This window comes from Pezoporus flaviventris, unplaced genomic scaffold (assembly GCF_033815535.1).
Source record: "Pezoporus flaviventris isolate CSIRO_AGI_PZ_B2104156 unplaced genomic scaffold, CSIRO_AGI_Pfla_v1 ptg000063l, whole genome shotgun sequence".
Lineage (NCBI taxonomy): Eukaryota > Metazoa > Chordata > Aves > Psittaciformes > Psittacidae > Pezoporus > Pezoporus flaviventris.
The window spans coordinates 4,468,549-4,491,885 of NW_026892611.1; the positions used below are offsets into that span (position 1 = coordinate 4,468,549).

The following is a 23,337-nucleotide window of genomic DNA, read 5'->3' on the forward strand; positions in this document are numbered from 1 at the left end:
TGTCCTGTGGGGCCCAATGAGCAAAACACCATGAGGGGCCCAAACCAAACCCTGCGAGTGGTGCAGGGACCGCAGGAGGCAGCTGCAGTTCTTCCTCTTACATCCCTGTGTCGGGATGGATCGATGCAGTGTCATCCCTCTGTGATGTAACCGTCCTGATGGTGGTGCTTGAGCCATGGAAAGTGATGTGATTGATAATCATTATGTAGATTCCTGCAACATCGTTCATCCAAGTGTGCCAAAGCTCTTTACACTCAGTAATTAAGATTCATAAACTGTAAATTGCATAAAAGGTATATGGGGATCTTTTCAGGGCTGAGATGAAGCCAGCTCTTGGGTAGGATGCTGCAGCTGATCTACACCCTGTAGCAACTGCGGTTTCTCTTTTTGGTATTATTTTTGTTAACTATGCTCTTTAATACATTTTGGTACCTGTGCCCAGAGGCTGGTTGGAGGATAATGAACTATTATATATGGGGTTTGCATAATGAATGGAATTATTTACTTGGCACATAACCTAAGAGGCTGGTAATGGACTAAAATATTCAAAAGGTGGGTAAATCTGAAAGAATGGGATGACTCTGGGAACACAAATTAACATCTTCTGTCAAAAGATTGCACCGAGTCCTCTATAAACACTCACAATAACTGGGAGTATAGAGAGAGCCCTGATGGAACCAGCCTGATTCTCCAGTGCACTGCATGCAGTTTTCTCTTCATTTCCAGGTAGCTGTGGGTGATTGAAGGGTCTGTTTCACAGATGAAGTTTTAGGTTTCAATTTATATGTTGGGGTTGAAGCAGAATGCAATGTCTGACTGAGTCCTGCTCTGCCAGGCTGTCTTGGATGCAGTTTGTGGTAAAATTCCCATGGGAATTTGTATTCTGGACCTTCTTTTTGACCTTACATATTGATCGTTTTTCTACTGCCACGCCCTTATATTCAGCTGACAGTGCTCCTCTGTCTGAGCAGTGGCAGAAGCAGGCATGATTCCTAACAGGTTTATTTAGCTGTGCATACCTGTTTCAAGCTCGAGTGGACCCTTCCATGCTGGAAAACAAAGTCTCCTGAGGCTGCAAAGTGATATTCCTACTATCAGTAAGAGGAGGCTGTCAGAAACCTGGCCCACTGGTAACGTGGCTTTGGGGTGGGTATATGGTAGGCATGCCCTGTCGCACTTGAGGAGGAGCAGCTTCTGTATTGTAATTAATTTCCAAACAGCAGCTCCTTTTCCAAAAAACTCACCCAACCTGTCAAGGTCCTTGGGATAATTCAATTATCTTTGCATCAGATTCTAGATAACTGATGAAACCTCCAGCTATAAGGATGTTTGGCATGAAGTACATTTCCTCCCCTTTTTGGGAACGTGCAGAAGGGTTGAAGCTCCAATCTACAGTTAAGTCACTGAGCCTTGGACCCCGGATATCTGAATTGGAAGTATGAGTAACATCAGCTTCTGGAGGTTTTAACAGAATGAGACAGTTTAATTATCTGAGCAATCACTTGAAATATGACTTCAGGACATAGGTTGGCCAACATCAGAGAAGCTGGGGAACACCTCCCTAAATTAAAATACTCCAAGGATTAAATAAAAGCCTCCCTGCCTGGTTTTCCCTCTCCATAGCTACAAAAATAAACAAACTTTAATATTTGAAAAGATCTAAGTGGGATGCTCTTGTTTGGACAGAATTAATATAGCAGAACAAGACTGTGCTGATAGCTTGGTGTCTTTGATAATGAATCACAGAGAACTGCTCTGCTCAGTTGCAGCATTTGAAACAACATAAAGGTAACAAATCATGTTACAGGCCATTGCCCCTGCTCACGTCTTTGGGATGGTCTATTAATTTATTTACAAGTATTTTCATGATGTTGGGTTTGTATCTCATTTATAGACTTCTTGCTACTTTGGGAATACTAATAATAGTAACTATATGACTAGGGGCATTAACAGCCTCAGTCTTACTCTGGAATCAATACTAATGTCCAAAGTATATAAGGGCTCAAAGATGCCTTTGTATAGAAATTTAATACAGTCTTAAAAATCAGATATTCTAAACATTGCCATTAGCTTTATTAAAAATTACATAATGTAATTTCAAACACATAATTAGACACTATAGACAGACTTGCAAAATAAGCAATACAAACAGTGATCACTAAGAATCCAAGAATTAATGGTGGGGGAGAGTGGGAAAGGTGCAGCACATACATATAATGGTGCACAAGAGGATGCTGGGGAAGCTGTAAAATTGAGAAGACACAACTGATGCCATCACAGGAGGGTGCTCCCAAACTGCAATCACAGCAGCTGCAATTACTGACTTGTATTTTTATCCTTTTATTTTGGTTTTTTTTTTTTTTTTAATGGGAAAACAAGTGGCTGCATGCACACAGAAAATTCATTACAAGTTTGGATGTGGCTGACCTCAGTCCATTAGCTGTAATGGGAACGGGAGAGTTGGTGCTGGCTTCTCAACTGTGCTGAAGATTTCAAAGAAGGGAATTATCCCACATCCCAACCTGTAAGAAAATTAAGTGATTTTATTAAAACACTCTAATCCCTCCTTGTCTCCTTCCACTGAGCCCATGCCCGTGGAGGAAGGTTTGTTCCTCTGTGCCTGGTGACTGAGCACAAGCAAGGGGTGAAGGATTTCTGTCTGACTTGCAGTGTCAACATCTAAACCTTGAAGTCTAATACAAGAAAAAGGGAGGCGGAGGAGGGGGGAAGAAACCAAAAAGCCTCGTTCTCAACAAAGGTGTTGGTGACTGCTGCTGAGGATCTGTTGGGCAGTGAGCTCCAGCAAAGGAGCACTGAACAGGAAACAGCAAAACCCCAGTGTCTGTAGCTGCTCCCCATTCCTGCCCTGCTGCAGGCTGCTCCTCGCAGGAAGGAAGCCTTTTCTGCAGGGCTTTTGTGCCACTCTGGAATTATTCTGATCTACTGAAAAGAACCCGGGATGCTCCTACCTCCAGTCTGTCCAGCTGGTGCTGCCACTGCTATGTGGGACTCACCTCAGGTAACCTTCCTCCACTTCACAGCGTTCTTCCTAAATTATTGGCCGTTGATGGTGTCATAAATACTTGAATGAAACCAAGTCACAAAATAAATCTAGCTTAAACGCATTTTCCGTGGTTTCCCATGTACCCTCCCCCCTTTTGTTTTTTCTAAATGTCCCAGAGCGTGTGAGAAGTGATGCAGCACAGGAGAGCAGTCGGGTGCTCTGCAAACCAGGAGAAACAGGGGGACAAAGCTGAGTGTGATTTTGTCCCTTCAAAACTTGCCTGGAAGTTACAGCACAACAAGCGCGCACACTTTTAAATGCAAGGAAAAGACACACAGAAGCTCCAGTTAAGCCCCAGACATTTAACGGCAGCATTTTAACCCCGACGTTTTGTCCGTGAATTCAGATGTAAGCGGTGGTTATTCCCACCGCAGCCCCTACCCGCCCGCAGTCTGGGCGCACACCAGGAGGGGGTGCCAGCCCCCCAGCTCTGCCGTGTTCCCGGGAAAGGCCGACTCCGAGCCAGCCTTCCCCGAGGGCTGCAATTAAAACACCCCCCCCACACACACCCCCACCCCAGATCCGAAGGGAAAACTGTTGTTTTTGACCAAAAGCTGCCGAAATACCTTTAACTGTTCCAGCGGTATCGGCAGTAAGTGCCTGCAACCCTCCTGAGGACAGCAGGGAAAGATAAATCTATTTTTTGATATATTTAGAAAAGGATCCGGCTTTGGTGGAGAGGGGTCTTGGGGAGACAGCAGAGCTTCTGGAGATGGAGAAATCCCCGAGGCAGAAGCACGAGATACCAATTGATGCTGCAAAGCGACCGGGAGGTTTAGCGGGAATAAAACCTGGCAGATACGTGAAGTTTCAAAATGACTGTTATAAAAATGCAGCTGCACTGGGAGGCGCAGCTTTGATACCTAAAGTAAGTCCAAACCCCCGGGCAGCCGTTCCGCCTCGCTCTCCGCTCTGCCTTTAACGCTTTAAAACCTGGGGGATTAAAGGACGGAATTAATGGTGCTCAAGAAGCAGACCCTGAGTGAGAAAACTCGCAGCGAGGGGCCGGGGTCAAGGCTCATCTCCTCGGGCCGTGTGCGCCTTCCTAACCTCGCCACGGTGACACCCGAGAAATTCCCACAACCCCGAACCCCCCACGCGTGTCCCTGTCCGGGGAAGCTTTGGCCGCGGGGCCGCAGCGTCGCATCCGCGAGCAGCGGGGTGGGAGTTAGAAACATTAACGGTACCCTCTTTAGGGGCCGTTCCGCAGGTGGGAAAACAGCGGAAAAGCCCCCAAATCGTGTGCGCAGGTGAGGGGGGCCCCGCTCCCGGGGCTCCCCCTCCACCGTCCCCGCCCGCCGCGGGTGTCGCAACCGAGCCCGGCCTCAGCCGCGCCCCGCGGGGAGGGGAACGGAGGCGGCGCGCAGGCAGCGCGCAGGGGGCGCGGGCAGCTCTGCCGGCCCCGCGCCCGGCCCCGCCGGCCGCCCCGCGCCGCGGCGGCTGCGCGGCCGCGCTGCGGCGGCGCCGATGCTGTCGGTGCCGGTGGCGGGCACGGCGCGGGGCGCGGGCTCCCTGCCCCGCCGGCGCACCATGTGCAGCGGCGTCGGCTGCTTCTGGGCGCTGCTCTCCGCCGGCCTCCTGGCTGCCTGCGCCGCCGCCTTCCTCTCCCCGGCCTGGCTCCTGCCGCCCGGCCGCGCCGCCGCCGGCTTTGGCTTGCTCTGGCGCTGCACCGGGCCGCCCCGCAGCTGTCACGGCTCTACCGGCCCCGGCGGCTTCGGAGACATCCCCTCGGGCTCCTGGCAGGTGAGCGCCTCCGCACCGCGGCGGCCCCTTCCCGGCGTCCTCTCGACATCTCCCACCCTCCCTCCCGTTGCCCCTCACCTCATCACCTCCCCGGCATCCCCCCTGCCTGCCTTGGGCTCCCTGCTGTCACTCCATCACCTCCTGGTAGTCCCTCCGATCTGCTCCGGGCTCTCTGGCACCCCATCTCTCTGTCATCCTTCCCGCATCTTCCCTGACCTGCCCCAGGCTCTCCAGTCTCTCTGTCCGCACTTCCCGAAGTCTCCCTGTCATCACCTCAGCATCTGCTGTTCTAGGTAGGCTCCCCAGCATCCCCTCATTCTGTCCCTCAGACCTGCTCCAGCATCCCTGAGCTGCCCTGACCATCTTGAGCATCCTATGCATCCCTCATGCTGCCCCTGAGCATCCCTTTCATCACTCATTCTGCCTCCAAGCATCCCTTTCATCCCCTGCATCCCTTCCAGATCCCCTGAGCATCCCCTCAGCATGCCTCGGCTATCTTGTGGTCCCTGTGAGGCCACATCTCTCTTCAGGATGCTTGGCCATGCTTGGGGTGCTGCATGGAAACCTCCCGGGCACATTTGCACTGATGTGGTGACCAGTGCAGCCCAAGTGTGGCTGTGGTCCACCTCCAGCCATGACCCTGCAGGTCTGACCCAGCCATCCTGCCCTGCTGGGGCCTCAAGTCCCTATGACCTGAGTGTATGTTCAGGAGGGAGTCAGGAGGAAAGCAGGAGAGGTTTGATGCTCCCAGGTGTGGCAGCGAGCATCATTCGGTGGCTGGGTGGCAGGAAGGAGTGAGGATGTGGCTGAAACTGCTGCCTCTGGGACATGTGGATCCAGAAATGGAGCCTGGACATGGGGCATTCTGGCTGTTCCCCTGCCCTGCCTGGGTCATGCCCTTTAGAGGTTTGGGGAGGGAGGAGGCCAAGGCCTCCCTGGCCCTGTGGAGCCTGGGGTTGCTGTGGTGTCCTGACGTGACAAAGAGCTGCCTGTCCCCGCTGGGTGTGCACAGGGACCACACAAAGTCCAGCCCAGCATCCCACAGCCCATGTGCCCCTGCCTTTCCTCTTCCCATCTCCTTTCCTTTTAGTCTTGGCTTCTTACCCTGAGGTTGTGTGAGTGTGATTTCACTGTCACTGCACAAAAGACATGAGCTTGACTTTATCTGGGTTGCTACGTTGCAGAAACCCCCAAGCAAGGGCTAAGTCCCCGGGAGGTCGTCACTGTGCCTGGCACAGTGGCGTCAGGAGTCAGGAGTTGAATTTCTCTGCCTGCCGTGGAGCTGCGCTGTTATCTCTTCTCAGGACTCAGGACACCACGTCTGCATGTGATTGCTTACATCCCGTTATGGTCCTTAAAATTGTCATTAAAGACAAATATTGTGAATTGCAAAGAACTGGCTGCACACAATCCTTCCTGTTTATATAAAAACGTGCACAAGTGCTGTCGTTTCTGTAAGCTGGCCTTTGTTCAGATGTTTTTGCAAATGTAATGCAGCTAAACACTTCCGAGTAGTAACAAACTTTAAAGATAAGAATGAAGCTCAGCAGTGACTCATTTGAACAAGCTTCAGCTACACACAGCCTCAGCCAGCTAATAGCCTCTGAAAACACTTCAGATCCAGAACAGTGTAAAGCAGAGCCTCTGAGCTCCCGAGCTTGGGCTGTTGTGGGGATGAATATTATGGTGCCAGCTGGAGTTTACAGGGGATTTTGGTGACACATCCTCATCACCTTTATTAATGCCACCTAAATAATTAATGAACACCAAACAGCGCAGTCTCCTTCAGGAGAAAGCACTCCCTGACCAGCTTTCTGCCATGATGAGGATGAGAAGACCTCTTGTGATGGTTATTTGATGGGCTGGGATATAATAAAACAGCCCTGACAGCTTTACTAAGGCAGGCAGCAGCTTTTGCTTTCCTGCATGAGCAGCCCTCAGAACCTGCACACCTCAGTGCTCTGGGCAGGCGGAGCTGAGTGCTGTGAGCCCTGTCCACAAGTTCAAGCAAGAGATAGTCCTTTTTGGAGAGATGGGGAAATTGTGGCTCTTTTTTCTCGCTTACAGAACTTGTGACATTTCCAGTCTTTCAAGCAATCTTGGGGGTAGCTCCTTCTTTAAGTGAAAGCCAAGAGCCTAATGTGAACAGGAATCTAGGAGCTTTCAGAAACAGCCACCAGCTTTTTGCTAGAGAAGCGGATGCTAGTGAGAAGGGAATGAAGCTGTGGTTGGAGGAGGGCAAAGGAAGCAAAAGCCGACATGAGCTCAGGAGCTCTTCAGGCTTGAAACTGGTAGCACATCTGGGGGTATGCTGACAGCATACCTGGGGAAGATGTCCACCTGCAGCACACAGGGAAGGGGTAGGAGCAGCCAGCAGACAGGATGTCGATTCCCAGGGAACCCCGTTCTTTTTGTTTCCTGCAAACGTGCCTGTTTACCGTGTTTTCAGTGTTTCCCTGTTCAAATGCGCTGAAGGAGTGGGGGAGCATTCAGTCCTGCAAATGATCATTAATGCCAATTGTGTGTTTGCACTTGGGGGATTATGTTAATCATGCTACAAATGATGCTCTGAGTCATGTCTAGAGGTTAATTAACATGCCTTTCTTCTCTTAAGAGGGCCTTCATGTCTGCTTAGAGTTGCTGGCTTTTTTCTGCTTCCTTTCATAATTACTTTGCAGCTCTCTAATATCATGGGTACCTTTAATTTAACCCTGCCAGTGCTCAGGCTGCTGAGGCTTTGCACCGTGCTCAGCATCATGATGGTTATTTGATGGAGTGGAATACAATAAGATATCCCTGACATCTGGAGATGTTGTAGCCGGGCTGAGACCTTGCAAGGAGCAGAGGAAAACTGGAGAGGGTCTGGCTGGAGCCAGGTGAGAAGAGAGGATGGTGGTGGTGATATTGCGCAGAGGCCACAGCCAATTTATTAACAAAGCTCTTACACTGACAATTAATGGGAAAGGAGGATCCATTGTGGGAGGACTTGGAGCTGAGAGGGCTGGAGGGGGGCATTCTGAGGGGTGCAGGCGCTGCAAGGAGAAGAGATGGCTCTTGGGAGGCCAACTGATAGAGCTGGGTAAAACAGGTGAGCTTTTGAACTCTGAGATGCTTCACTGCATCTCGCTACTTCTCTATTTTTGGTGCTAGATCGCTGTGTGCGTGCAAAATAGTGCTTTATCCTGAGCTAATTTATTTTTGCTTTCAGTGGGAGCATTTGGCTCATGGGTTCCTGTCTCAGTGCTGCACTTCGGAAGCTAGTGCTGCTTCATTTCAAATTTCTATTTTTATTTTTCCAGATAGTCTCCAATTATTTTCAGGCTTTGCCAAGCATATAATCTAAAATAACAAAGAAGCTGATCCGCCCATGATGTTCAGGATAAAACCACATGGACCGTTTGCCTATGAAGCCAGCAATGCCCTGCTGGAGCAGAGCACAAAATAATCCATTCAGGACATGGGGGAAGGCTTTGCATGGCTCCAGGAGTTCCCTGAGTGGGTCTTTCCTGGGTTTTTGTCCATAGCAGGATTTGACAACATTGAGCAAAGCTTAATGAAAGTGGACAGTAAACCTGCTTACCCTGCTGAAAGGTTTCATAAACTTCCATTGATGGCTTCTCACCGTGTCAGTTCAGTGCTGGGTTCCTGACATAATCTGAGGTTTGCCCAGTGGGGACAGGTTTGTGGAGCTATGCAGCAGCCTTGTTGCCAGTGAAAAGCACACGGGGTGCTCCTGGAGATGGGAAGATATTTGGAAAATCCATAATTTCTAGCATAGGCTCTGGCACAAGGGAGAGCTGAGTATTTTGTGAGTGCAATGTCACTTAAGCAGGGAGCCATGTGTGAGACTGGCTCTTGGGCAGTCTGCTCTATCTCTGGGGGCCGTGTATCAGGCCAGCATGTTAATTTAGGATTATCAGGAAATCAACTTTTAGCTCCTCATCCTAAGAACTTCTCAAGAGAGCAGATCCTTCACAGCTTACTCTGTATACCAGAGAGTTTGATTTTTAGTTGCACTTATACAGCCTTTGCAAGAGGTGTAAGTGCTCAGCAGTTCCTTGAAATCACCATCTTCTTTAGGCATATTACCTTGCAGTAGACTAGCTCCCTTCGCTAGCCACCCAGAGGTTTTTGACCTACATTAACAGAACAGAAAATACCTGGTGCTGGGGAAACCTCTTCATTCCTGGGCTCTGTCCCATGCTTCAGTGACCGCACAGCAAACCATGATCAGGACTCGCTGACCACTGAACTGGTCACCATTAAGCTGGGCTGAAACGGGTGCTGATGCAGGACCAGCTTATGGGTGGGCCATAGAAGATCAAGTTGATTGAAAATACAGACTGCTCTCAGCATTAATTCTATCAACTCTGTTCTCAAGGGGAGATGGAAGCTGCTTTGCTTAAACAAAGGTGTGGGGAGGAGGGTATCAGCCACAGTGTTGCTGCTTGAGCTGCAGGGCCAGGGGCTGGGCAGCAGCCAGGGCTTAGCTGTGTCCGCTCATGACAGTGATGACCAGTTCATGCTGGGTCACCTGCCCACAAACATGCTTAACAAACAGTGAGTCCTGAACCCTGCTTCTTGGGAAAGGCCTTGCATTTCCCCTTTGTGGGGCTCAGAGTCTGGCACAGGGTGGCAAGGACATGACAGGGACATTTTGATGGTGGGACATTCCCTCCATCCTCCTGAGACTGCAAATCCCACTCCCGTTGGGCTCCTCTCCACTGGCTTTGTAGGGAAAAGCCAGATGGGAGAATTTTGTGACCTGTGGGGTGATCCCCAGCAAAAGACAATGAGCCCAGCTTTGCTGCCAGCACTGGAAAGGGCTTATCCCAAGGAAGGATAATAACAGAGTGCTGGTAAGAAGGTCTGATCTGGTACCCAGCAACAGCGACAGCACACTGCTTGCTGCCTAATTAAAATTTCATTAAGTTGGTTCGAATCCCTTGATGGAGGTCACAGGCACACCATTGATGTGCTAATGTCTTACTTTTTCCCTTTCTTTTCCTCTTTCACCACTATCCATCATCCTCTTAGATAAAGCAGTACCATTAGGAACTGCTTTCCAGTGTCCCCAGATGCAGCGGCACTGGAAGAAAGACAGCCATAATTAATCAGACATATTATCTGTCTCTTATATTCTTCCTAATTAAAAAAGACCCCCCTTTTTTTTTTCCTTGAATCATTTTGGGCATTAACCCCTCTGGTGTTTGTGTTGAATGCCCTGGTTAGCTTGGAAGCGGGCAAGTTACCTGGAAGGTCAGTACTGGCTGAACTGAGACCTGTAGGGGGTTTTGCTGAATTTTGTGTGCAAGCAGCTAAATCTGGGCTGGGGAGAGGTACCTTCCTGTGTGTGCTGTGGTGCTGGCAGGTACCCATCAACCAGATCCTTCATTTGAAGGGGAGGAAATGAGGACGGGAGCCACCTCCCCAGCAGCATCATGCCTGCGGCTCCACATTACTGCTGGGCTGGTTTGGGGAGGTTGGATGCATTCCCTCTGGATGACTCTGAGCATTTCCCAGTGCTGTTGGGCAGGGGACAGTGTGTGCTTGGGAGCAGGATGGAGAAGGAAGATCAAATAGGAAGGAGAAAGCTCTCAGATGGCACTGAAAGGAAGGTAATTGCTGAGGAGGAGAAGAAGAGGACGTGTGGGATCCTCTTCCTGGCCGTCGCTTTAATGCTGACCAGATGGTGGATGTTTGTTTCTGTGACTTGTGTGTGGGAAATATGAACAAGCTGTGAGGCTCGATCCACCCACCCCTGTGCACACAGCATCTCCTGCAGAGGCAGGTGCCTTGCTTGTGTCCAGGTGGATATTCCTGGGTTTTACCCACCTTTGTCCAAGGAGAAGGCACTACTGTTCTGGGTGCAGGGCAGTCTCATCCAACGTCAAACTTACCAGAAGGCATGGGAGGAGCGAAGGACCTCACAGCCACGTGGTGCTGATACCAGCAACTTGCAGGGGAGCTCAGAGACCTTGCTGGGTGCTGGCGTGGATGGAAGGCAGTTTTGCTGCTCCAGTGCTGCTGCTGCCCTGCAGATAGATACCAGTCTGAGTATTTGCACTGATCCTTTTCATCCCTCTTTATTTGCCCTCCAACAGGCAGTGGTGACAGCTTCTCCTCTACCAGCAGCCATGCAGCAGAGCCAGACTCAGCTGCCAACATCTGCATCTGCTTCCCAGCATCAATCCCCGGTGTGGCCTCCTGGGTCCTTGCCAGCACTGCTGCAAACCCCAAAGCCCAGGTCCCCACTCAGCACCCAAATCCAGCACCAATTTCTTTTCATCAATGTTAAAACCCCTGCTTTCCATTCTGTTTCTGCCTTTCCAGGTACAGCACCATCCAGTTTAACCCCCAAACATATTCCCTAATGAATATTTAACCACACAGAGCTCTGATGAGAAGGGACTGCATGTAAAAAGAAAAATAATAATTTGATTACTTTTGCACCCTCTTCTCTTAGAGTTGATTTTACAGCCATTTTTTTCCCCTGTTTAGTCTGGGTTTCTCAGACTTTTTCTGCCTCAACAGATAGTCCAGAAAGCCAAACACGCTACGACTTTCACTCTTTTTTATTTTTTACTTAGCCCAGGGCTTTATTTCCTAATGATTTAGGCTATTTACTTTCTGCCCCCATTTGCAAAGATGCTTAAGCACTTGAGCGGGGCTGAAACACACAAGCAGTCTGTAACCTTGCCCTCAGCCTACTGCTCTGTGTACCGTGGTGCCCATCCAGGATGGCAGTGATGGCAGGAGCTTTGCCAACATGGTTTATCTCTCCTGAGCCAAACACCAGGTACCATTTCTCAGCTCTAACTCACTGGACCAGACAGTTTTTTCTCCCTTTGCCCTTTTCACTTTAAATTGCAAAGACCATGGCTGCTGGCTTCAAAAGATGGGTTAACTTTTAAAAACTTCTCATTATGGATATTAAGTTATTCTTCCTAGGATGATCATTGTGTGACATTTTAATTTGGAGCGTTTTTTTTTGGTGGATGAAACAGCATCCTTAGCAGATTTATTGCTTAGTGAATGGCATAGTCATGGCATGTGTCAGACCTGTAAAATATTAACAGGGGATTGTTGTTAATCAGTATTTATCACACCACATAAAGGCACATTTACAGTCCCACCAGGGGACTATTAATTTGTTTGGGGATAAACAATTAGTCTCCCTGGGAGTGGGAGCAGAAAATCTGACAGGGTTTTATGTCTTTTCCCAGTGTGGCAGAGGTAGGATAGCTCACTGGCCAGGGCTGCTGGGCTCCCCAGGGATCTCCCGTGGTGCAGACAATGGTCTGCAATGCCTGGGGAGAAGCAGCCCACCAAGCAGCAAGGTCCTGCTTCTCCCTGGCTGGTTTTCCCCTGTAAGCTGTTCTCTCTTTTGTGATGAATGGGCTTTTTCCTTCCCCTGCCTGAGCTGGGCCCTCACAGATGGCCTTGATGCATCCCGTTTGTTTCCCTCCCTGTCTATTTTTGGGTTTCAGCCTTTGCATCCTGTTTCCTGCATCCTTTCTGCTCAAGATGCAACAGGCACAAACAGGGAGGAGAGAAGGAGGTGCTGCACAGTTGGAAGGGGAGGGTTTTTAGCTGCTACTGTTGGGTACCTTTGCTCCATGGACTTCTTCAAACTTCAAATTTTTCTTCAGAAGCAGCTGTTTGATCTGCAGGTATGACTCCAGTACAGGGCAGGAGCACTTGCGACAATTCCCAGGCAAGGAATTTGAACCTGGAAGGGTTACAACAAAACCAAAAAATTCCGGTTTACAAGAGTATATCCAGTGTTTTGGCCAGGTAGTGCCAATGCATTAGGGAAAGAAGTTCACACCCATTTCAGCAGCAATAGCTATGGTGAACCAGCATAATGTAGGAGCCAGACTTAAGACCACCAGCTTACAGCAGGGTCACTTACAGTCTCTCCTGAAGTGCCCTGTGCCTTTCCCTATTGCCACCTATTCTGGGGCAGCTGCACCACTGCCATCCCTTGTGTCCCACAGCAAAACTCCTCAGCTGCATTACCCCTTCTGCCCCCCAGAGCTGCTTGGTGGCTGTTCTGTGGCTCAGCTTTCCTGGCCCACATGGCAGAAAACAAACCTCACTGTTTACCTACACCTCTTGCCCACAGGAATTTTAACACATTTATTCACAATGAGAACTTAGTTCCCTTTGCCATGGCCTGGTTGGATTTGGTCTTTTTTTGGCCAGCACTGTGCACATCAGGGTGCTGTTGGTCCCGGGACCCCGCAGTCTTGCTGCTGCTTCTAGGAACACTGATGGCAGAACCTGAACCATACCCAGCTCATCTTTCAGTGGCACACACACCTGCACACATCCTGTTTGCACTTTTTTTTGGCACTATGTCCTCAAAAACATCTTTGCACCTTTCTGTGGGGGTTAGTAGCTCATAGGTTGTTTCCAACAAGAGCTGTGAGTTTTTAGGGGATTTGCACTACCATAATTAAGAAGAACATGGATCATTAAAAATAATGTGCTTCACACAAGAGAGGAACAAGCCTGCTTCACAAGACCCCTTTCTGCTGAAAAATTCATTGCACTAAATAATTAATGGGCCTCGTGAAGGAGGATGGTTTAGCAGGTTGCTGGGTGGAATTCAGATACTGGGCAGAGTAATCCTTTTATGAGTCCATGTTTCCTTGCTGCTTCCCTGGGAGCAGTGAGGATCAGCTGCTCTCTCCATGGGACCTCAAACTAGGAGGGTACCTGTGTAATAGGGTCACCCATCCCACCCCAATCCCTGTGGGTCCCTCCTGGAATACAGATGGGGAAAGGGGCTGGTCCCTGCTGGGGTGTCCCAATCTGTTCTGCCCTGGAGCAGCACTTCCCTCTTTAGGTCTCACTGGCTTGGAAGGCCCCAGGGAGGAGCAGATAGACCTGCTGCCACAGCCTCTCCTTTTCTCCCAGCAGCTGTTTGCACTGTTGTGCCTTTTACATTACATGTTAGGAATTAATTTATTGCTGGGACAGTGTTTTCCTTGCTTGTGCAGTGTATAAATAGGCTATAAATAAGATGCTGATTTCTAATCACTGTACAGCACTGGTGGAAGCACTCACACTGGCGTGTCAGGGTGGTGCCTGTGCTTCCCTGGCCTGTTACTTGCCAGCACTAGTGTGTCCCATTTTGGAGCAGTGGCAGCTCCCAGGCAGGACCCTGCAGCTGGTGGTTCTGCCACAGCACCAGCAAGTACAGCTGCTAAAACCACTTCAGCAGTAAATGAAGCAGGAAGATGTAGGGCAGTGCTAGACCTCTGGAGCAGCACTGCTAGTGCTGGAGGGATTTTTTAGCTGGTTGGATTCCATCACAGGGTAAACCCAGTTCCTCTGCCCCCTGAGCCTGCCTGTGTTTCCTCAGCATAACTTAGATTTAGCAGACTATTTATGTCTCTGGTGGTGGTGGTGGGGACATGAATGGAAACATGTATTGGGTTTGTTCCTATAGTAAACCAAAAACTCAAATATAGGGGAAAACTAAGAAAGGAAAATTGAGCATTTCTACCCAGAATGTCTCAGCAGAGCCAGAGGGCTGGACAAGGGCAGGTGGAAGAGGGACCTGAGCTCCTTAGGGCAGCTCCTGCGCAGGTTATGAAAATGAGGCTCGTTAGAAAGATGGGGATGAGACCTGTCTTAACAGCTGTGCTGCCTTAGGGAGCCATGAGGTGGATGTTACTGCAGAGTGACTCACCAAAGCCAGAAGTGTTTCATGGAATTTGCTATGAAACGCCAGGTCTTGATGTGGCTGCCACAATGCTGGGACTGAGGTGCCCTTGTGCTGTTTGAACGCTGCCATGAGCTGGGTAATGGAAGAAGACACACACATCCCCTCACTGCCCTGGCTCACACTGTGCCCTGGCTGGGCTGGCATGTGTCACTGCTGGTGTAGGGACCTTCCTGCTGCCAGTGCCATCCCATTAGAAGTGTAACCTGCAAGGGGGACAGAAACAGTGACAGTGCAGCAATTGGGTGCCCATACCAAAATATGAGTTGTTTTGCTATAAATTAGTGCTTTTCCCAGTTTTAGGTGCTGATGCAGTTTGCATCTTAAAGCCAGAATATTAAATAGCAAAATTGCTTCTACCCCGGCCAGGTGATGGCAAGGAGACAGGCTGCAAATTGTGCTGGCCTCCCTTTTTACTGCCCCTTCGTTCTGCCCCCAGGGGAAAACTGCCTGCCAGGTACTCCCCTAGCCTCCAGTGCCTCAAAGCTTCATCACACAGAGTGAGCTGGGTTTGAATAACAGTACCGAATGACCCAGTTTTGTTGCCAGAGAAGCTAAATCAAAGCCATGGCTGCTGCAGGGAAGGGCTGGTGGGTCTGCTGAAGGTGGGTGGGTTGGGCTATGGGGTGGAAGCAGCCTGCTGTGTCAGCAGAGTCTGGCTGCAATGAAATCTTTGCAGAGGTTCCCCACTGTGGAGCATCACTGGCAAAGCACCCTCTAATTGCCAGGCTTGCAGGAGCAGGCGCTGGCACAAGTTTCAGCTCTCAGTGGAGGCACTGACATGCATTGCAGGCATCTAATGGCACTTGTATTAGTGACATAGCCCTTCATGCATGTAATACATTTGCTATTATCACCATAGCCCAAAGAGTTATAACCCCTGGGACCATGTGAACCATGGGCTCAAGACTTAATAGTGAATTTAAGCAACAGAAGAAGGTGTAAGCATTAAGAAGGTATAAGCAACAGGAGAAAGCAGGAGAAGCTGCCCGTGATGGGGCTCCACTTCTCACTTGAAGAGGGGAATTCGTGGGGTGGTGTCACTGGGCTGGTTGGTGGGGGATGACCTTGCTGACAGCCCTCCATATCCTTTCAGACAAGTGCCGTGCTGTGTGCAGGTGGCTGTGCCCTGCTGGCCCTCAGCTCACTGCTGGCCATCGTCGCTGTCCTGCTGCCTGGTGGAGCCTGTGAGAAGAGAGTCTGCACCCTAGCTGGCTACATGCAGACAGCAGCAGGCAAGTGATGGGGACTTTGCTCTTTGGGGTGGAAAAGTGGGGTTTCCTCAGGATGCTGCCTGGCCATTCACAGCATTGTGTATCTTAGCAGCAAGAGGAGCTTGCAAACTCTAACCAACAGTGGCAGAAAAGTGAGTGGCCCTTCACTTGGCAATTGCCACCTGCATCCATCCTTATAGAATCTACTGAAAATGACTTTGTTGATGCTAATGCAGATGGGAGAAGGCAGGCAGCTGGGGCAGGTCCATCCTTGTGCTGTGGAAGGACAAATCCCAAATGAGACTTGTCTCCCCACCCAGCTGCATCTCTGGGACCTGAAAGTGTTGGACCAAACCACCCCAATTGGACATAAGCCATGACAGGAGATTAAACCGCCCATCATGCCTGTGCCTGATAATAAACTCCTTTACTTGGAGAAATCCTCAGGGCCAGCCAGGCTTCCTTATCTGCTCAGCAGCATTCAAGCTGCTTTTGAGGGCAATCCTGTTACATGTTTTCCTCACCAGGGCTCATCCAGCAGGAGCTGATTTGGGAACAGATGGAGAGGCCTGGCCTGTTAGCCATGGCTGCTCCAGCTCAGCCAGGCTGTGGGTCCATAGAGGCAGCTGCTCCTGCCTGTACCCCGTTACTACTGACCTGTGCGTCATTTAGAGGACACAATTTGGAGATTCCCATCACCCCTCTGTGCTGGCTGGTGGCTGCAGGGCAGAGGAGCCCCATGCCAGGAGGTCTCAGCCCCAGCATGGGGATGGTGTGGGTCACTGAGGCGTGGCTCAGGGTGGCCTCCTGTGCAGAGGGTAAGTGGGACAGCAAGGGGTCTGCATTACCTTTGCCTGGGGGGTGGCACATCCCTGCTGTGTCTGGCTCTGCAACAAGAGACAAGCAAGGGATTAGGAAATGTCCCTGGAAAGGAAACTGACTGTGGCAGATAAATACAGATGAGGCTCTCTGAGGGGTTTGGGTAATATTGAACAGGCTGTAAATAAACTGTAGGCTCTGAGCGTTACTGACAAATTAAAATTTACTGGGTATGTTCAAGCAAGCTAATGGGTGGCTTCAAACCCTGGCAGTGCCTCGCTAAGCATTTTGTATTGTGCTTTTTAATTTTGGTTCACTGTGGATTAATTCTTATTCAGAGCCAGGCAGCCCTGAGTCAACAGAATTAAATGGCTTAATGTATTTGGATTCAGAAATCCTGCCCACCCACCCCCTACCTCCCCCAGTTTCTCTCCCTGTTCCTCTCATCTTCATTTAAAATCAGCTGCAGCCAGGTGACAGCGAGATAAACTCCTCCCCCAAAATCACACTATCTAATAGAAAAAAGAAGCGATTTTTAGGGTAGATGAATTTATATGGGAAAGAAGGAAAGCAGAGCAAGCCCATGAGATTTGGTAAAGCACCTTTCCCCCTCTGCCAGGGGAACCCCTACAAAATCACCACAAGATGCCAGTGGAGCAGTGGGAGGGGGCTGTGTTTCTCCTCTGTGTTTCCCTGAAGCACCGCTCATCTCGCAGGCACCTTCCCCCTGCTTGCCATGGTATTTCCCCCCTGAAATCCAGACTTTGCTCCCATTTTCCCATCCCATAAAAAAAACCTCAAGATGCTTTGCAGAGAACCATAGGCATGAATAAAGAAGCTTAACACTATAAAACATTGAGTCTGATTTCCTAATAAAAGAGCCAGGTGCATGAAACATGCCATAAAGTACATGAGCGGAGGCACTGGGAGAGCCAGAACCAGTCCCCGTAGCCTCTGTGCTGTATCAGACAGGCACCCTGAGCCACACTCACATAAATCCAGGTGCAAAGGCCAAGCTGAACCAAACAAGAATCAATCCTGAGACCAGCCCCACAGCAAGGGCCCAAACTATGCCTTTAACACTTTACTGCTGTGTTTTGAGATCCAAGTTGCTCCTTTTCTAGCCCCAGAAGGAAAGAAGATAAAAACCTTACACAGATAGCGAAGAGCATTAATTGCAGACACAGACATGCCATCAGGGTTCAGAGCTGGGCTAATTGCGACCATATGCTGAACATATGATTCCTGATGCCTGGCATCCCCCCCTTAGAAAAAAAACCCAACCACCATAGCCACATAAATGACAAGAGGATGATCCCAAACGAAGGATAAATGAACAGCAGAGCAACATGGAGAGGGGGAAAGGAGAAAAGACAGAACATTTGCTCAGCTCTCACACCCTAAAGGCAAAGTCAGAGCTGCCTGAGAGATTAGAGCTCACTCCCCAAGTGTGATGCCAGCTCACTAAAATTACATTTCTACTATGATACCTCCTCCCAAACCTGCTCAGCAGCACCTCTGAAGAGGCTTAGGAAGCCAAGCTGGCCCCATTTATGTGTGGGTTAGGGGTGGGGAGGGCAGCCCCAACCTCCAGCTGTGGCCTATTGCTGCTGATGGAGGTGGGCCCTGGGGCTAACGCCAGGCACTGGGAGTGCAAAGGGAGGTAGAGCTGGTATCTTGCTACAGTTAGTTTTCAGAAAAAGCCTGTTTGCTGGCATTTTAAAATTAGGAGTTGTATCCAGGGAGAAATGTTTCCTGCTGTAAGGAAAAGGCAGGGGATGTTCTCCAGGGCTGGCTGTGCTTGTACAACCTCTCTGGTGGCTTCTGGGTGCTGTGCCAGGGGGCCTGCAGTTTATAGCTGGACATTACAGTTTCTCTCTGCAAAGCTCTCAGACCAGTTTTCAAGTAACTGCCAGTGGCAAAGCTGCTGGCAGGAACACGGTGCCATCACAGTGTCCCAGGCACTGGCTTCACCCAAAGGCAACTGTTGGTGATGCCCTGGGTTGCCCCAAGGCTCCACTCTGAGCTACGGCAGGCCACACAGGCCCCAGTAGTGTCACTGCATTAGGAGTGTCCTGAAGGCTGCAGGGTGCTAAGAGCCAAAGCAGCCTTTGCTGGGTTTCCAGCATGGACCGTTTCTGTTCCTGGCTCAGGAGCATCTGCGCTCCCGTGGGAATGGCCTTTCCAGGGGAATGAGGCTTGCTGCTGGTGGAAACTGAGATTGCAACTGAGGCTGAGTAAACCTCATCGAACAGCAAATCTGGGCAGCTTTCTGCTTTTGGGGCTTGTGGGACTAAGGGAAGGATTACAGGTCTGCTGTTGGATTAAGCTACTGGCACTAAAGAGGACTGCATCTGCTGCTTAGAAAAAGTACCAGGTCTTCCCAGGCCAGCAGCAGGGGCTAGAAGCCTCACTCCACAGCAACTTTAGCTACCCTAAGGCCTCAATAAAAACCAGGATTGTGTTGCTTTTCAGGAGCTTTTCACCATGAGCTTTTCAGAAAAAGGGCTCTTGCTTTGCTGGTGAGTGGTGGCTGATCCATCAGTGGTTAGTAACTGGATGCACCCAAAGCTGCCCCAAAGCTGCTGATCCTTTCCCTGGGCTCTGAGACATGCCTGTGAAGTGGCCTGACAGGAGGAGGCTGCAGAGCTTTGCATCTTGTTGAGGGCACAGGCACAGTCGAGCACGAGGGGAGCCTTAGGGGAGAGTTTTACATTTGCCCCACGCTGCTCTCTGTCTAATCCTACCGCCATCAATTCACTGCACAAGACAAAAGCAGGCTGAGGGCAAATGACCCTGACCTGCCCATGCCTTTCTCAGGCTCTTTTGGTTTCAAAGAGTAATTTCCCAGCATTGCTACGACAGAATCAGAACAGTCATGAGACTCCAGCAAGACAGGCAGAAACTCCCAGTTACTCCCCTTACTTAGCTGCACTTTAATCCCAAATGTCATGGTAGTCCCAAGCGCTTCTTCCTGCAAAATGTGATTGCATTCTGCAGCCAAGATCCCTCTTGCTGGCAGAAGCATGGTGGCATTACAGAGATAGTCTCAGCTTTTGGTTAGTTAAGCAGCAAAGCAAAATGCAGGAGACATTGTGCTTGCTGAAGTAGCTGGTGATTCTCGATCATCAGGTAAGAACACATCAAGAGAACTGTCAATTTTCAGATCAGTGTGAATCTTTTAAACACACTGTGTTCCAAGGACTGAAAAGCAACCTAGATTAAAATGGAATGTGCTGTTCCCAACGGAGTGCTGCAGGATGGGTGGGAGGTTTGCCCCAGCTTTGGGATGCAGTCATGTGCTGCAGTTAGCATGGATGTGGCAAGTCCCTGGCCAGGAGGCTGTCTCAGTGCCTGTGTCACAGTGCTACTTAGGAAGGCAACGTGTGGTCACTGTCCCCATTGCGCCTCCTGTCCCACCCTGCATCTTGGCCTACCTTTGGGATCAGTGGTGCCCTGTTTTTTCCAGCTTGTGCAGGTTCTGAATGGCAAACAGCACAGTCATCCACGTCCATATTGATTCCTCAGACTAGTATTGATCAGCCTGGTAACATATAGGTAATATGTAATTAGTAACTTAGATAAAAACAGCACCAAGAGGGTGTACAACCAAGCTGCCTCTGTCCTCCGACCTTTGGTAGCATCTCCACAGTTGCAGCAATTAGAGGGGTCATAGCCTGGTAATTGCTGACCTGCTGTTAAAACACTGTGGGAGTCTTCTCTTTCCTGCTGCTGTCACTACCATGAGAGGCAGTTTTGGAGTGTGCCTGATGGGATCTCTGATGGCCAGGTACCAGTAGTCATGATTGAAATAATGGCACCAGCAGCTGTTGGGGATGCTGGAGAGCAATGTCTGAGGACATTGCAGGGGCCACTGGACGGTGGGGACATGCCCACTGCTCCCAGGGTGCTGGCAGTGTCACAGCATGGCCCCTGCAACACCTCATTGAGGAGACATAAATGGAGCAGACACCTGCCCAAGGCAGGGGACAGTTTGGGGTTGTGTCACCAGTGCTGCAACCAACACTAAGAATGTTCAGGAATGGCTGAGGAGAAGGGGGAGCCATTCTCAGATTGTGCAGCTGTTCCCACCTGCTCCAACACAGCCTGGGCAGGGGCCGACCCATAACCGGTTTCCTGAAGGGCGTTCTCATGGCTGCGGTGGGAGCCCCATCCTGTTGACAATAAGGATTGTTTGTCACAAGACAGCCCTGGGAATCTGAAGAGGAACTTGGCAGCGGAGGCAGGGGGAAGCAGCGCCCTGTTGTCCAGCCATTGATTTGATTTAAAATCACCCAAAGCTTCCCCCATCCCTATTTTAAAAATAGCATCTTGGCTTTTATCACAGAGCCCACACGGTCCCTCTTCCTGTGGCAATAACGTCTTGAAAAACATGCTGAGTCTTGATGCTGGGTATGTTCAGTCACCAGAGTAGCATTGAAGAAATGCTGCCATAAAGCTGTTTCCAGCCATCCAAGAAAGGTTGCCCAAAACTGCAAGATTTGTCTAAGCAAGAGAAGTGCCAAAAATAAAGCAAAGTCCAGTCCTGATGTGAAGTGCTTGGGCATGAAAGTAAAAACTAGCAGCATAAACCCTGACCTTGGGGATGGGTCCAGCTCCTGAGTCACAAGGACAGCACTTCTGTTTTCCCGTTGCCTTCCTTTTCTGTAAAGAGCAATGCTCCCATCACAGCTGTAATTGCATGATCCTCATCACTGCTCAGGTCCTCATTGCCATCTTTACACTCTCCCCTCTGCATTTCACATCTCATCCTTGCAATAGAGACAGTGGTCAACACCGTTGGAAGCAATAATTTCCCCCCCTGTTTTCTTTAATTACATTTGCAAAGTTGAAAAACTGCCTTTGGCATGTTATTATTAAGTCAGTGAACTCTCACTAATTCCTGACACAACTAATACACGTCTGATGCTAGGAGCCTGCTGACAGGCCTTTGCTGCAGCCCAGCCCGAGAGGTGCTTTGCTCCAGTGCCAATATTGCTTATGCCTGACTTATGTGTGCTCTCAAGTTTTACACTCACTGATGCAGATCCTCTTTTGCAGCATTTTTTGCCAATTTGCTTCAGAACTCAGCTCAGTAAAAGCCATAACAATCCTGGGTCTTAGGCTAATGTGTCCTGGAGCAGAGACTGCTCTGAACACTGTGGAGATGCTGAGCACCAGCACCAAAGCCCAGATGATGCTATTCCACCAGTCTCTGCAAGAGAATTTGATGAACTCCCATGTTAAAACAGACAATTGACTTTTTTTCCATCTACCTTCCAAGTGGGCGGTGTCTCCTGGGAGGATGTTGCAGAGGAGCAAAATGAACTTGCCAGATCTGCAGATAGACAGGAATGAAAGTGGAACCACAGACATTGACTCAAATTCGGCCTTTCACTGGAGGAAATTTCTGTTCCTGCTGAAAAAGTAATTTCTCCATGCTCTTTGGTGCATACATTCATGTGATAGATCATCTTGGTTTGAGAACCATTTCATTTTACTTTGAAAACCTAAAATCTTCACTGGAGAGACAGACCATTAAACTTAGCAGTAAAAGGGAGAAGGGCTGGCAGCTTTCCTAACAGCCAGGTTAAGGGTACATTAGCCTTCCCAGGGTTTAAGCTCATTTCATACGAGGTGCAGAGCTGCTGAAGGGGAAGGGGCCAGATCCTGGCTGCACTGTACAGCAGCTGAGCCCCACTTCACCCTCCGTGAGAGAAGTTACGAATTCATTTCTGTCTCTGACAGTTGGACAGTTTTCTTTCTTCTGCTTAGTTCTCAAACTCTCCTTTGCTTTTCTTCAGTTCTGCCAGTTGGCACAAACCCTCTGACATGGTGCCTTTGCCCTTCCTTCAGGCAGGGAACACAGCAGGAGCAGTATGTCTGGGCTAATGCTGGAGGCAATGTATTTCTCTCTAAATGAGTAGCCTCATTGAGAGAATAAACCAGCCATGTCCTTTCACTGGTTTCTTGGAAAAGGGCAATACATTTCCAGTGACATCAGTGACAGAAGCAATATCCTTTCATTGCTGTCATTGAAAAAGAGCAGTTTTATACTGTGGGAAAGGACTAGTTCTGTTGTACAAAACATATTTCCTATTGCCTTAAATCTGGGGAAATCCTTGTCATATTAATATGTGGCTGAATTGCTTCTCTTTCAACAGTTCTCCTGGGGATTTGAGTTTAGGTCAGTTACTGCACTTGGATGCAGTAACAGTCCATAAAAAGTATATTTTGTAAATAATAACAGTGCTTTGTAATAAGTGGGAATGACAAATAACAAGTGCCACTGAGGCTCCAAAGACTGAGGAAATACAAGCCAGCCCCAAGGACCCCAGCACTGTGCCAGAGCCATATCTTTCAGATGGCGAAAATCTATACTTCCGTTTTAGAGGGAATTTGCTTCCCTTTGTCTGTGTTAATTTCCATTCAGTTTACAGGCAGTTAGTTGTTCCTTCTTCTACAATGCAGGACATTTACTCTCATTCTGTCATTTTCAAGGTACCAGCATGGAGCTCAGGGGTGTTATCAGAATGTTCTTCCAGACATACCTTTCCTAGCAAGCTCCCTCACACCACATGAGCTTTTGGGGAGAGATGGCTTTGATTATGGTTCATCTTTCGTGGAGCTTAACTGTGCTTGTTGGTTGTTGCAGAAGAGAACCACTGCATGAGAGGGTCCTTCTTCCCATTTAAGTTCAGGCTGCAGATAGCACAGAAAGGACATAATAGACCAGCTCCTGCAAAGCTTCAGAGCATCTA

The 23,337-nt window shown here is 49.4% G+C and overlaps 2 protein-coding genes and 1 long non-coding RNA gene across 8 annotated transcripts in view; 1 reads left to right on the top strand and 2 right to left on the bottom strand.

Annotated features, from left to right (window-relative positions):
- Positions 1-2,049: 2,049 nt before the first annotated feature.
- On the bottom strand, positions 2,050-3,085 carry LOC133277953 (uncharacterized). Its single transcript, XR_009746396.1, has 2 exons — positions 2,970-3,085; positions 2,050-2,522 (listed from the first exon to the last, which is right to left on the bottom strand). It is a non-coding gene; the product is annotated as an uncharacterized LOC133277953 (long non-coding RNA).
- Positions 3,086-4,504: 1,419 nt separating this feature from the next.
- LHFPL7 (LHFPL tetraspan subfamily member 7) overlaps positions 4,505-23,337 on the top strand; it is a 62,082-nt gene continuing 43,249 nt past the window's right edge. Inside the window, exons 1-2 of the mRNA XM_061470312.1 lie at positions 4,505-4,807; positions 15,640-15,778. Coding sequence (XP_061326296.1) covers positions 4,532-4,807; positions 15,640-15,778 — 415 coding nt within the window. The 5' untranslated portion in view covers positions 4,505-4,531. The remainder of the gene's footprint in view (positions 4,808-15,639; positions 15,779-23,337) is intronic.
- Positions 10,344-23,337, bottom strand: part of SPATA22 (spermatogenesis associated 22) — a 63,356-nt gene continuing 50,362 nt past the window's right edge. For 4 of the 6 annotated variants that reach the window (XR_009746399.1, XR_009746398.1, XR_009746400.1 and 1 more), the window contains 3 exons: positions 20,014-20,120; positions 16,606-16,644; positions 14,515-14,749 (listed from right to left, as the gene is read on the bottom strand). The gene's annotated coding sequence lies outside the window, so the exon portion shown is untranslated. Of the gene's footprint in view, positions 10,843-12,417; positions 12,540-14,514; positions 14,750-16,605; positions 16,645-20,013; positions 20,121-20,263; positions 20,752-23,337 lie in introns of those variants that run through there. The other 2 variants (XR_009746401.1, XR_009746403.1) reach the window with 2 other exon arrangements.